This window comes from Triticum aestivum, chromosome 7B, assembly GCF_018294505.1.
Source record: "Triticum aestivum cultivar Chinese Spring chromosome 7B, IWGSC CS RefSeq v2.1, whole genome shotgun sequence".
NCBI classification, from domain to species: Eukaryota; Viridiplantae; Streptophyta; class Magnoliopsida; order Poales; family Poaceae; genus Triticum; species Triticum aestivum.
In genome coordinates, this window is record NC_057813.1 from 175,408,443 (window position 1) to 175,423,031 (window position 14,589).

A 14,589-nucleotide genomic window follows, 5' to 3' on the forward strand; every position below is an offset into this window, starting at 1 on the left:
AATTGTTTGTTTGTTTGGTAATGGCCGTACACCATCCATATAAAAAAAAGTGCTTACATAGACATAAAGATAGAAGACAGTGATGTATGGTGTTAACTAAGAGAGAACAAAATCCTGAAATTAGGGAGGCAAATATTGTCCCCAACCACTAGGCCCGGCGCCTAGGGGACACTGAGGTGACCCCATCAGCACCCTGAAAACATCACAACAGTAATCTACATAAATGTTCAGGTATGTTAACATTATGGTGAGTATGCAGTGCACACATGAAAAGGTCACGCGGAGATGGATGTGGATGTGACCCTTGTGTTGTGCTCAAAAGCGCGCGACACTACGTCTTTTTTGCCGGGTTTTATAGGGAAAGAAACATGGAGTAGTGCTGGGTGAACTGCCAAGGTGGTGTGGCAGTCCACATCCTGCTGATAAACAACACCTGCTGCTCATTTGATCTCCAAGGCCTTCTCAATTATGATGATAACAACCTAATTTTTTGATAGGCAACAAGTGAGCATGAATTTTCACGTGTTCCGTTGTGATGTGCCACTCAATTTGTTGTGAGTATAGATACATGCTTTACGACATTGCTAAAGCGAATTGTGATGATTTGTAGGGTACTGAAGTGGGCATGCTCATCTCCTAATACCCTTTGCGGCTGCTCAATGCCATAACACGTGGAGAACTTACAAGAGGAGTTAATAAGATTCGTTTTTAGGGGTCATTTGATCCTCAAACTTTGGCTTTCACTGATTTGTCTTGTGGCCCAATCAGATCCCTTGCTCTCTCATGCATTTGCATGCTGGGGAACTCTTAAAGAAGTGTCAAAGTTCATAAACCATGAATACTTTCAGTGTGAAATCTCATTATTCTGAGCCTCTGCCTCTTTATATTGCCCCGGCGAAAATAAGGATGGGCTGCAAAATCATGGCCTGATAGATAGACTCTGAAGCAGACAGATGCCCCCAAACTCAGTAATTAGGGCCCAGTAGTGGTCACTCTAGAAACTCTACTAGGCATTGCACTCTCGAAGCAAGCAACAAGTGACCACGGTATTTATTCTACTGGATCTGGATTGCCTTTCTGCAGCTATCTTTAGCTGCCGCAATAGAATGTTCCTGTCTTTACACAGGGTCACTTGGGTTAAAAATACTAACCACACCCACCCATTAGCACATTTACCTTTTGACAGTGTAGCTAAGCTACACAGCTTTTGATGGCACATGCCCATCTTGTGCAATACTAACACAAGCAACCAGTGGTACTACTATTAACTATTGTAGTATGCCTTTTAACAGCGCTGTTGCTCCGCGCATCCACTGGATTTGGGGGCGACAGAGCTTTTATCCTTTCTGGACGATTGTTTGGTTAATTTAACCGCCCCAAGTACCACAGCTTCTTAGCAGCAGAATGTTCTGCACTGACAGTGACAGGAGTCACATTCGGTAAATGTAATAACAAAACCATAACGACTAGCTTCCCTTTTTAACAACGTACTACCAGCTGCAGAAAACTATTCTCCGATTGGATCTATATATCCAAGCTGGTAAAGTAGGATCGACCATGTTCCGTAAATATTTTTAAAGGCGGCCGAGATCAGATCTTGGCGGCAACTAGGCCTGGAAAATGCTCTGGTGTCAGGGAACTAACGGAAGAATGAGATGTGAAAGAACATGCATTACAGCTCGAGCAAGGTACAGGTTCTATGCTAATTAAAAGTGATCGAAAACTTAACCATGTGCATGCATGGTAGCTCCATGTTGCCCTCACCTCGCCTCGCCACCCATCCTTGAGCTCTGATGCGATCTGAATCCAAATCACCGCCTGTGTTGCCACGCATCATGCTCCTCCAATGCTCACATTACTCAAAGCGTTGTGGTTTGTGAGCCATGTGTGACACCTAATGTGTCCCCTAACTAACTACATGTGGTTGCATGTTTAACCGAATGCAAGCTACAACCAATACATGTTTTACCTACCTACCTAATGCATGTGAAAAAAGATTTGACCGAATGCATGTTGTAACTAACTAATGCATGCTGGAGTCCATGCTTATGTGGTGTTGTTACCTACTTCTTGATGGGTGATGACATTGACTAAATGCATGTTATACTTACTGGCCAACAAAGAGTAGTCTAGGAACGATTCAGTAAGCTACCATACTGTTGGTAATCAACCACTAGTTACTCAGCCAATGGATATAGATTGAAACTACCTAGTACCAAAATTTATCATCCCTTGTACCCAAAGACATGCAGATGTTGTTGCCAAAAGCTGAGATTCTTTTCGGTTACTTTCCTGCGCTTGCCTCCCTCGTCGCTCGCTGGCATTTTATCTCTTCTAATACACAAATTTTCTGGCCATGTGCACCCTAAGATTCCTGTATTACTCTACCTCACCTGCTCATTTTCTTTCCTTTGACAAAAAAAGTAACAACTGTGATGATGCCCTCACAAGCAGTAGTAGTAATGTTTTTGTTCTCGTTCCTTTAGAACGTTAGGCATGTGAGGTGAACATGCGCCGTGAACATGCACAAAATAGTACAGTATGGAAGCTCCAGACAGAGGTAATTTTATTAAGCCAGCCTCTGAATTAGTTTAACTGCTGTATTCTCTGTCCATGTGGAGCAGTGAAAGAAGAATATGCCTGCGAAATCAAATGCTGCAGAGAGTACTACTACACAGAGTGGAACATGACAGGACAGCCTGCTGCTGCTGCTACTGTAAGTTTTGCAGATCTGGAGAAAGAAGCTGCAGTGCAGGAGAAGAAGAGGGATTATTATAAGATTGGTTTCTTTGCTAGTACTAGTAACCAGGTCATCAGTCCCAAGGGGGTTAGATTACCAAGAGCTCAGAGCATGTTCCGCCTGCATCACTGCTGCATCCCTGCAACATCTGCATGCCATCGTCAACAAGTAAATAAATCATAGGACAACAGAAAATGTACTGCGATGCTTAGCTTAACCTCTGGGGTCTGTGGGCTCTGACCACCCTGCACCGACCCAGTTCGAGCAGGTATACAAAAGAAGAACAAACTTTCACAGGCCCTAGAACACCGGCCGTACTTGCACAACAACAACAGATTTATTAAAGTTGGATGGATTGCCGAGAGAATTACAGAAGCAACCGTAGCAGAACCCGAGAGATCGACCAGGGATGTTTTCACTCACTCACCTCCTAACCAGGATTAATTAACAATGACAACTTACTCAGTGCATCAGCGAGCACCAAAATGATGGCATCAAGAGCCACCTTCCTTCCATCTTCTCCTTGCTTAAACAAATGCTCATGTTCCTTCCTGATCCACAACTCCAAGAACGAAAAAATTCCGCTCATCCAGTGTACTACTCGGACAAACACTCACTCAGACAGTGCACCAAAAATCAAATCTCTAGCTCATTTATTTATTTATTAAAAAGAAGGATATCCTGCAAAAAGCATAGCTAAGCTACATCATTCATTTGGATCCAGATCTCCAGTCGCAACCCTTTGCGCTATAAACAAACCTAACCCTGGCCAGGGTTTCCCTCCCACTCTACAACCCCGAGTGACCCTCCCAATGCCATCGCCATAGGACGGAGGCACCACGTCCGGCCGATCACCCCTCTCTCCACGGCCCGGCCTACCAATGCCTCCTCCTCGGTTAGGCCTCGCCGCCGTCGCGACGTGCCTGCTCCTCGCGGCGTCGTGCCTCCCGCCGCGCGCCCACGCCGTGAACGAGCAGGGCGAGGCGCTGCTGCGATGGAAGCGCTCGCTGACCAACGGCACGGGCGGGGCCGCGCTGGACACGTGGAGGGACTCGGACGCGAGCCCGTGCCGGTGGTCCGGCGTGGCCTGCGACGCGCGCGGCAACGTCGTGTCGCTGCTCATCAAGTCGGTCGACCTCGGCGGGGCGGTGCCGGCGCGCGTGCTGCGCCCGCTGGCGCCGTCGCTCGAGACCCTCGTGCTCTCCGGGGCCAACCTCACAGGCGAAATACCCGGGGAGCTCGGGGCGTACGCCGCGCTGACCACCGTTGACCTCAGCGGGAACGGACTGTCCGGCGCGGTGCCGGCCGAGCTCTGCCGGCTCGGCAAGCTCCGGTCGCTCGCGCTCCACGGCAACTCGCTGCAGGGCGCCATCCCCGACGACATTGGCAACCTCACTGCACTCACGTCCCTCACGCTCTACGACAATGATCTTAGTGGTACCATCCCGGAGAGCATCGGGAAGTTGAAGAAGCTGCAGGTGCTGCGCGCCGGCGGCAACCCAGCGTTGAAGGGCCCGTTGCCGGCGGAGATCGGCGGGTGCACCGACCTCACCATGCTCGGCCTCGCCGAGACCGGCATGTCTGGAAACCTCCCGAACACCATCGGGCAGCTCAAGAAGCTCCAGACCCTCGCCATCTACACCGCCATGCTCACCGGCCCGATCCCGGCGAGCATCGGCAACTGCACCGAGCTCACTAGCCTCTATCTCTACCAGAATTCTCTCTCCGGTCCGGTGCCGCCGCAGCTCGGCCAGCTGCGCAAGCTGCAGACGGTGCTCCTTTGGCAGAACCAGCTCGTCGGCACCATACCCCCGGTGATCGGCAACTGCAAGGAGCTCCTGCTCATTGACCTCTCGCTCAACATGCTCACGGGCCCCATCCCGAGAAGCTTCGGCGGGCTGTCCAAGCTGCAGCAGCTGCAGCTCAGCACCAACAAGCTCACCGGCGTCATCCCGCCGGAGCTCTCCAACTGCACGTCGCTCATCGACGTCGAGGTGGACAACAACGAGCTGTCGGGAGAGATCGACATCGACTTCCCGAGGCTGCGCAACCTGACGCTGTTCTACGCGTGGCAGAACCGGCTCACCGGCGGCGTGCCGGCGAGCCTGGCCCAGTGCGAGGGCTTGCAGTCGCTGGACCTCTCCTACAACAACCTCACCGGCCCCGTCCCGAGGGAGCTCTTCGCGCTCCAGAATTTGACCAAGCTGCTGCTCCTCAGCAACGAGCTCTCCGGGTTCATACCGCCGGAGATCGGAAACTGCACCAATCTCTACCGACTCCGGCTCAATGGCAACCGGCTGTCGGGAGCCATACCCGCGGAGATCGGCAACCTAAAGAACCTCAATTTCCTCGACCTGGGAAGCAACCGCCTCGTCGGCCCACTGCCGGCGGCCATGTCGGGGTGCGACAACCTCGAGTTCATCGACCTGCACTCGAATTCCCTCTCCGGCGCACTGCCGGACGAGCTGCCGCGCAGTCTCCAGTTCGTCGACATCTCCGATAACCGGCTCACCGGGCTGTTGGGACCTGGCATCGGCAGGCTGCCCGAGCTGACGAAGCTTAGCCTCGGGAAGAACCGCATCTCTGGCGGCATCCCGCCGGAGCTCGGTTCTTGCGAGAAACTGCAGTTGTTGGACCTCGGCGACAACGCTCTCTCCGGCGGAATCCCGCCGGAGCTCAGTATGCTGCCTTTCTTGGAGATTTCGCTTAACCTCAGCTGCAACCGCCTCTCCGGTGAGATACCGTCGCAATTCGGCACCCTCGATAAGCTCGGCTGCCTTGACCTGTCTTACAACCAGCTCTCCGGCAGTCTTGCGCCTCTAGCAAGGCTGGAGAACCTCGTCACGCTAAATATCTCATACAACAGCTTCTCCGGCGAGCTCCCGGACACGCCCTTCTTTCAGAAGATCCCGCTCAGCAATATCGCCGGCAATCACCTGCTTGTCGTCGGCGCTGGCGCCGACGAGACCTCCCGTCGCGCGGCCATCTCGGCATTGAAGCTCGCCATGACGATTCTCGTCGCGGTGAGTGCGTTCCTCCTCGTGACCGCCACGTACGTGCTCGCCCGCTCGCGCCGCAGGAACGGCGGTGCCATGCACGGCAATGCCGCGGAGGCATGGGAGGTGACCCTGTACCAGAAGCTCGAGTTCTCAGTGGACGACGTGGTGCGCGGCCTTTCGTCGGCGAACGTGATCGGCACGGGAAGCTCGGGCGTGGTGTACCGGGTGGAGCTGCCCAACGGCGAGCCGCTCGCCGTGAAGAAGATGTGGTCCTCCGACGAGGCCGGCGCGTTCCGCAACGAGATCTCGGCGTTGGGGTCCATCCGGCACCGCAACATCGTGAGGCTGCTCGGGTGGGGCGCGAACCGGAGCACCAAGCTGCTGTTCTACACGTACCTCCCGAACGGCAGCCTGAGCGGCTTCCTCCACCGCGGCAGCGTCAAGGGTGCCGCCGACTGGGGCGCCCGGTACGAGGTCGCGCTCGGCGTCGCGCACGCCGTGGCTTACCTCCACCACGACTGCCTGCCCGCCATCCTGCACGGCGACATCAAGGCCATGAACGTCCTGCTCGGCCCGAGCAACGAGCCGTACCTCGCCGACTTCGGCCTGGCTCGCGTCCTCTCCGGCGTGGTCGAGCCCGGCAGCTCCGCCAAGCTGGACACGTCCAGGCCACGCATCGCCGGATCATACGGATACATCGCACCAGGTATCAAAATTCTTCAAAATCTCTAGCTTCTCTAACGGGAATGTGACGAGATGAGATTACTGATCGAGATTCTTGTGGGGGCAGAGTACGCGTCCATGCAGAGGATCACGGAGAAGAGCGACGTGTACAGCTTCGGGGTGGTGGTGCTGGAGATCCTGACGGGGAGGCACCCGCTGGACCCGACGCTGCCCGGCGGGACACACCTGGTGCAGTGGGTGAGGGAGCACATGCAGGCGAAGCGGGGCGTGGCGGAGCTGCTGGACCCGCGGCTGCGCGGGAAGCAGGAGGCGCAGGTGCAGGAGATGCTGCAGGTCTTCGCGGTGGCCATGCTCTGCATCAGCCACCGCGCCGACGACCGGCCGGCGATGAAGGACGTCGTCGCGCTGCTCAAGGAGGTCAGGCGGCCGCCCGAGAGCGCCGTCGACGAGGGGAAGGAGCAGCCGCGCTGTGCCCCGGCGCCTTGTCCGGCTGGCCAGCAGCGGTCGCCGGCTCGGAGCCCGCTGCCGATGGGTGGCTCTTCAAACTGCTCGTTTGCCATGTCTGATTACTCCAGCTGAGCTGCTTGATGCAGTTGCGAGATAGCAGCGGCCTTAATTAGCGGGAACTATGTGTAGAAATTTTGGACACATAAGCAAGATCAGTAAATTTGTAGGTAATTATTTCCTGAAAATTACTTAAGGTTGTATATTATGATTATTCAGATGTATTGTTCTTGTGTAAACTAACGGAAATAAATTAACAGACATGGGTGAGCACTTGAGTTACGCTCCGATATGACCATTGAAAAATTATGAAAATGACATTTTTGTTAACTTCTAATGCAACATCTAGTAGACCGAAGGCTAAAGAGAGAGGACGGCAATATCTCGGGAACGTTTGCTGCCAGAGATGGCATTTGCGAGCGACTAAGATGATATTTTTATTTCAAAAAAATTCACTAGAGGTACTCATGCGCGTCGGCCAATTTAGTCCCTGCAGTTATAAATATCCGAAAATACGCCGCTGAACTTGTCTCGGATGGTCATCTACGGTCCAATATACAGTTTCTTGTACGTATGTGCTGATTTGGCTATTGACTGGCATGTCCACGCGGGTGTTGACCGCCAAGTCGTCAGCACCTGGTGTGGACCGACCCATTTGGTTTTTTTGGCAAAATCGTCATATTTACATTCTTCTCCCCGCCTGGTCGGACCGCACCTAAACACCTGGTCGGCCCGCCCGCGCCACACCCCTCGCCTCTCCCCTCTCGAACCCTAGTCACCTCTGCCTCTGCCGCCGTCGCCGTCGCCACACCTGGTCAGAGCGTTCTCCTCTTCCCTCTCGAGTCAGTCACCTCCGCCACCACCGCCGTCGCCGCAGCCACCACCATCGCTCCCGTGGCCTCACGGACGGCGTCGTCGACATGTCATCTGCGAGCTCCCGCTCGGGTCTGCACTCTGGTCTGCGTGGCCGCTCTGTTGAGGTGCCATTGGTCGGATGCCCCGATTGTGGCGAACCTGTCAAGTGATACCGCTCTGGCATGGATGAGCATGATGGTTGGATTTTCTACAAGTGCACCCAGCACAATGTAAGCTATCTTCATCTGTTCGATTCATGTTTGATGCTGCCCTACTAGCTGTGATGTATGTTCAGTAGCCATGAATCTTCTCAGAAGTCTTGAATGTGCTCAGTAGCCATGAATCTGCCCTGGTTACTTAGTTTACTGAAAAAATTCAGTTATCTAGTTAACTGAACATTTTCATGTTAACTGAAGTTTTTCATGTTCCAAGTCAAACTGAACTGAACTTTTATAATTAACAGAGCTATTTTAGTCATTTTCACACATTGCGTTGCTTTGGTTGTTCTGAAATAAAGAGGTATCTTTCTTGTAGGTCACCTATGATTTCTGGCGCTGGGAGCTGGAATATGTGCAACATCTGATTGAAACTAGGGTTCTTGTTGGTAATGCTACTGTAGATGCAATAGGTGCAGCTGAGGACAAGAGGGAAGAGCTTGATAGGAAGAGGACTGACTCAATGGAAGGAAGAAGCTTAGGTGGAAGAGGCATTGCAGGCAGAGTGAATTTTGACAGCCCTAGTGAGAAGAACCTTGCTACCAAGCAGCAAGTTGCTATGCTTCTTGGATTAGGTAGAGAGATCCTACTAGTGCTAAAGCTTGTTATGGCTAGTGTTGTGCTGCTTTGTGTGATGTCTTTCATCTTAATTATGAAGAAGTGAGATGTTGATAAATGAGTAGGTGTCTCAGCTAAAGGTCTTCTTAATTCAGCAGACATGATGTTATTTTGGCTGTATGGTTGTAATGGCTAGGGATCTATCAAGTAATATGAAGACTGTAGTGTCAACGTTGGATCTTCCAATTTGTTGTCAATATTCAGTTAACTTTGCGTTTTCTGAGCTGAAGTTAACTGAAAAATATCAGTTAACTTTGTGTTTTATGAGTTGAACTATGTGTTTGTCTTTTCTAAGCCAACATGTATGTGGAAAACAATATAGCCAAAAAATTGTGTTTACACATCAAATCATTATATGGAGAACAAATCAGTTAACTAAACTTAACTGAAAAAGATTCAGTTAACTGATCTTGATTGATATAGCCAAAATGTAACTGAATTTAACTGAAAAAATATTCAATTAACTGAGCTTGATTGATATGAAATGTAAATGAACTTAATCTGGACTGAAAAGAACTAAAGAGCATCCCATGCACACTGGCACCCTAAAACTTGCATTCTACGTGTGCCTTTGGTCCACAACCACGATCCACCTTTTCTTCCTCCCCAGCCACAAGTTTCCTTCTTCTCTGTTCTTCCACCACTAAATCCATCACCACTCGTTCCCCTTCTTCTCTTCCTCCTCCAGCCTCAACCATGGTGTCGTGGGATGATCTCCCTAGTTCTTCTGAAGACGACTAGGTTACCAGCAAGGTTGGTCATCTCCTCCTCATCTCCTACTAGGGTTACCAACAGCTAGGGTTTCTTTCTTCATTCTAAATCCAATTTGAATTTGTTTTAGGCTCCTACCACAATCTTCTGTGAGGAATGGAGAGGCCTAGCGACAAATCTGCCTAGCTTTACATGTCAGCATGGAACTTTGTGTGAGAAGGTTGTGGAATTTGAATCAGTTGATACTGGCAGGAGGTTCCTAACCTGTGCCCAGAAGGTTAGTACAAATTCAGTCACACTGTCAAAAGTTTAGAAAGCTCAAATAAAGCAAAAGGTCCAGTTAAGCTCAAATTTTAGTTATTTCTTTAGTAGTGAATTTGTACGCCATTAATGTGCTATGTTTAGTTAACTAAATTTTTTGAGTAGTTAACTAAATTTCTTGATTAGTTAACTGAATTTAAGTTTGATTTAAATTCATAGGAAGTACCTAGCTGTAACTATGTGGAGTGGGTTGACCCTAAGTGGCCTGATGCTATGAAGATGAGCCTAGCTAGGATATGGAGCATGTACGAAGAGAAGACAAAACAGAATCTCAGACAAAATGTTCTAAATGCTAAGGAAAACTTGAAGATTATGGAAGAGAAGAAGAAGTTGGAAAAGGAGCTTAGCAATTTCAAACTTTATTTTGCTACTATGGTGGCTAAGAAGGAGCAGGCAATTAGCCAATTAGGCAGCACACAAATTGCTATGGTTGATCTTAGGGAAGAGCTTGAGAAGAGGAAGATGAATGAGAAAACAGTAACAAGCATTCATCAGGTATTCAGAGCTAAGGCAGAAAAAGAAAGAGACCAAGTCATGTAGGAGAGGGACCAAGTCATTGGAGAGAGTGATAAATTAAAGCAAGATAAGAGAAATCTTGAATACATGATTGGTGACTTCTTCAAGCACAAAGAGGACACCAAGGAGAAGATAAGGAAGCTTAAGGGGATGCTCGATGATTTTGATTGAGCTTATGTTGTACTAGATGCTGAATGATTTAAATTGAACTGATGTTGTACTAGATGTTGAATGAATTTGATTGAACTGATGTTGTACTAGATGCTGAGTTTCTAGTTTTATGGTTTTGTTTGTCAAGTGAATTTGTTTATCCAGCAGCTAACCACATATGCATAGATAACTAATTTTGGATGACAAAGATAATAACTGCAAGAATTTCTAGTTGGAGATGGCTAACTAAAATTTGAAGGACATAGATAATAACTGCAAGAATTCATTTAGTTGATGTTTAATTGGTGCTGACAAAAGACAGAAATGCTTAACTGAATTTTGACTAGCTAGATAATTGACAACATTCAGTTAAACATCAACACCAGATCTCTAACAACACTGTAACACTCCAGCATACCTAACAACAAACAATGACAGCAACACTGACAACACACAGAAACAAAACATCAACATAGTAGCAACAATGACAACAACACTTTAGCATTTCATAGTAATTGTCCATAAATAGAAAATTCAGCAGCAGCCATCACATCACATTACCAAAACAAGACCAACAAACAGTAATAATTAACTTATGTGCTCACATTATACAAGCACACCTAACCAAACATCTCTACTTATAACTTATATGCTAAAAATAGTATTCTTTCAGCATACCTAACTAACCACCTTCTCACTTGTTCAGGCATCTTCAGTTGTTCATCTTCTTTAGGCGCTCTGACCGGCGAACCTCAGTTGCACCTGGCATCTTCCTCTTCTTCTTGCTATCTGCCACCTCTGCATGTGCTTCCAGTGCCAAGACCACCTCCACCTCCCGCTTGACCATGACAACAACATCTGGAAGTAGGTCGACGTCAATCGGGAGGTTCTTATCACCATCCTTTGCGTCGAGGACTGGCGCCACCATCTGGACCTCTGGCTCCTCCGCCTCCTCTGGCTCCTATGTCTCGTCGTCAGAGATGACAACCCCCGATATGTCCGCCTCGCCAGATGACCAAGACGAGTCGGTGGCGTAGCCAGAGTTGTTGTCAGAGCCAGAGTCGTACTCTGAGTCGGCGTTGGAGACGTCGTGCATGAGGAGATCAAGCTGGAAGCGGTCCCAGTAGGTCGTGTTGATAGGCGCGGGGACGGCTAGGACGATGTTGTCGACGTGCTCCGTTCGTGAGCCAACGCGGAGCGGATCCGGCTGTTGCGGCACGGTGGCGGACCTGTACATCCACCATCGGGCTCGCTGCCTCGAGTCGTCGGAGCACGTCTCCTGCATCCCTAAGCGGAGGACAAGCATAGGAGGGATACCTTTGGGGTCGGTGATGGCGCGCTGCTTCTCGTCGTCGGTCATGACCTTGAGGAGGCCACGCGCATGGTGACGCAGCATCCCAATGCTCGGGAACCACTGCCTGGTCTCCTTGAGGTCCGCGCGCATCGCCTTGTCTTTGCCTGCGAGGTCATGGATGACCCTTTGCCAGGCGAGGCTGTTGTCCATGTCGGCGGTGGCAGTGTGGTGGTCGGCGGCGAGGGTTCTCTTGACTGTGGAGTGAGGAGAAACCGAGGCGATGCGGGTGAACTGTGGCGAGTGGAGAGTGGAGAGCGGCAGGTGGGCGGGCTTAAAGACAGAGGAGGAGAAACCGAAACGGCATGCATACAACACAGCGCATGGTCGCCGTACATAATGTGCAACGAACGCTGGACCTGAGGGCCACAATGAAATAATAAGATGTCTGTTAAGTAGCATTTGGTCAGACTACTAGTACTATCCCACTGGCATTGCACGCATCTCTTAATACCACAGGCCTGGGTTCGAGACCCAGGCCAACCATTTTTTGTTTCTTTTCAATCAAAAATTCATTTTCATTACAGGTTAGTACTACACTTGGGTGCTGATCAGATCAAAACACCTAGTTACAATTCATTTGCACTACACCTAGTTTTCAGTCGAAAATCAGATGCAGCTTTCAGTCAAAACATTCAGCTGAGGTGAGTACTAACTTGCATAAATTTCAGTCAAAAATGCAATTAACTAAATGAGCCAATGATTGAACTACATTTGAATAGTTTCAAACACTGAATGGCTGGTACATTTGAATAGTTTCAAACACTAAATGGCTGATACATTTGAATAGTTTCAAACACTCATATTGAAGTTTTTGACAAAAAATCAGATGACTGCAGGTGCAATAGCATTGATTCATCTAAACTCATCAAACATATTAACTCTTTTCTGCTTCTTGGGCACATGTCCACTTGGCCATGCTTGCTTCTTCTGCTCAACACTTCTTCTCTTGGCCTCTTCTTGTTGTTTCCTCTTTGCTTCTTGATATTACTTCCTCTCCAGTGCTGCCTCTGCTCTCTTTGCTTCTTGTTCTTCTTTTCTCTTTAGTGCTGCCTCTGTTTTAGCTGCAATTTGCTTCAATTGCTTTTGCTTCCTTCTCTTGTTGCGATGCAGCTTTCCTTGTTGTTGTGGCTTGCTGCTTTGCTGCTGTTTCCTCAGCCTTCTTATCTTTTGTTGCTCTTCTTCTTCTTCTTCTTCTTCTTGCTGCCTGGTCTGCTTTCCTGAGAGCAATTTCTTTCCTTTTTTCTTATGCCTCCTCTGCTCTCCTCTCTGCCAACTCATTCACAGCCTCCAGTGTTGCATCTCTTCTGGCTGCCATCTGCCTTTCTTTGTCATTCTTCATCTTCAACAACTTCATGGTCAGGATCCTATCAGTTGTAGCTGTTGTTGTATGTGTTGTAGCTTGAGAATTAACTGCCATTGAGATAAATGCTGAAGCTAGCATAGTAATTTCATTGTAATCTCTAGGCACTGGTCTAGCTTGCTGCATCCTGTGAAGCATTGTACATCCAAAGTCCTGCACCTATTCAAAGACAAGAAGTGGACACAACTTATAAGCATCCTGTGAAACATTCTACATTTTAATTGATTAGACACAACTGATAAGAAGTGGACAAAATATTAGCATTTACCTGAAATACAACTGGTGTATCATATTCATCATCTTCTTGAGCAGCATCTTGAGCAGCATGGACCTCCTCCTATGTGAGTTGGCCATCATCTTGTGTTACATTGACCTCCTGCTGTGGTACTTGGGCATCATCTTCTGCTAGATTAACCTCATCCTGTGTGAGTTGGCCATCATCTTGTGTTAGATTGACTTCCTGGTGTGAGAGTTGGCCTTCTTCTTGAGCAGCATGTGGTACTTGGCCAGCAGCTTGTTGTGCCATAACTTGGTCATCATCTGCCACATCATCAGGTATAGCCCTTGGCCCCCTTCTCACTTGTTTCTTTGGCAAAATGCCAGCCTTTCTCTGATTGCATCCTTTGATATTATGGCCCTGTTCATGGCAGTAGGAGCATGTTATTGTGCCTCCATGTCTGGTCATTACCTTGGTTCCATCTTTCTTTTCAATCTCATAAGGCTGCTTTCTCCTACTCTTGTTTGAAGGCCACCCTACTTTTTTATAGACAGGTGGCTTGATTTCACACCCATTCATCTTCTCCCACTCTCTCATATCTCTGCAAGGCTTGATAATGGGTTTGTATGCTAGCTTGAATGCTTCAATACTATAGCAAGAATGCACCAAAGTCTCAGGGTCAATTCTTTCATGTCTGCTGCATGCAACTGCATGGTGACATGGAACTCCACTAAGATCCCACCTCTTGCATGTACAACTCTCTTCCTTGATGTCAACAATGTATGTCATGTTCTTATTGTCAACCTGGAAAATGCCATCACCAGCCCCTGAAACCATGCATGTAGCTGACAGCTCAATATTCTTTTCAACTATTTTCCTTATTTTTGGGCATATAGAGCCAAGCCAGTTCTCTGACTCATTTATTTTATTGTAGAATCTGACCATGAGCTGGGTTTTGATCTTGTCAATCATTGATCTGATCAACATCTCTCTAGCCTCAAGGATATATTTGTTGAAAACCTCATAGTTGTTGTTCAGAAGGATATCACACTTAGGCAATTATCTTTGGAAACCCCTGACCCAAATGTTTGGTGGTACTTGCTCGAGCCATGAGTAGGCTTCCAAGCTCATGGCCTTTAGTTCCTCCATGTTTGCAGCCCATAATTCAGTTGTCCTTGCACACTTCCATAACTGGTTCTTCAGTACATCTCCTTTGTGTGTTTGCTGAAAGTTCTGCAATATATGCCTGACACAATGTCTGTGCTCTGAATCAGGAAAGTGCTGCCTCACTCCCTTGATCAGCCCCTTCTGCTTGTCTGACATAATAGTCTGTGGCTATATATTG

The 14,589-nt window shown here is 48.7% G+C and overlaps 1 protein-coding gene across 1 annotated transcript; it reads left to right on the forward strand.

The window, feature by feature from the left end:
* Positions 1-3,322: 3,322 nt before the first annotated feature.
* On the forward strand, positions 3,323-7,188 carry LOC123162200 (LRR receptor-like serine/threonine-protein kinase RGI3). The gene is made up of 2 exons (XM_044579990.1): positions 3,323-6,445; positions 6,530-7,188. Exons 1-2 carry the CDS (start codon positions 3,622-3,624, stop codon positions 7,000-7,002), a joined length of 3,297 nt encoding a protein of 1,098 aa, XP_044435925.1. The 5' UTR covers positions 3,323-3,621; the 3' UTR covers positions 7,003-7,188.
* The last annotated feature ends 7,401 nt before the right edge of the window (positions 7,189-14,589 follow it).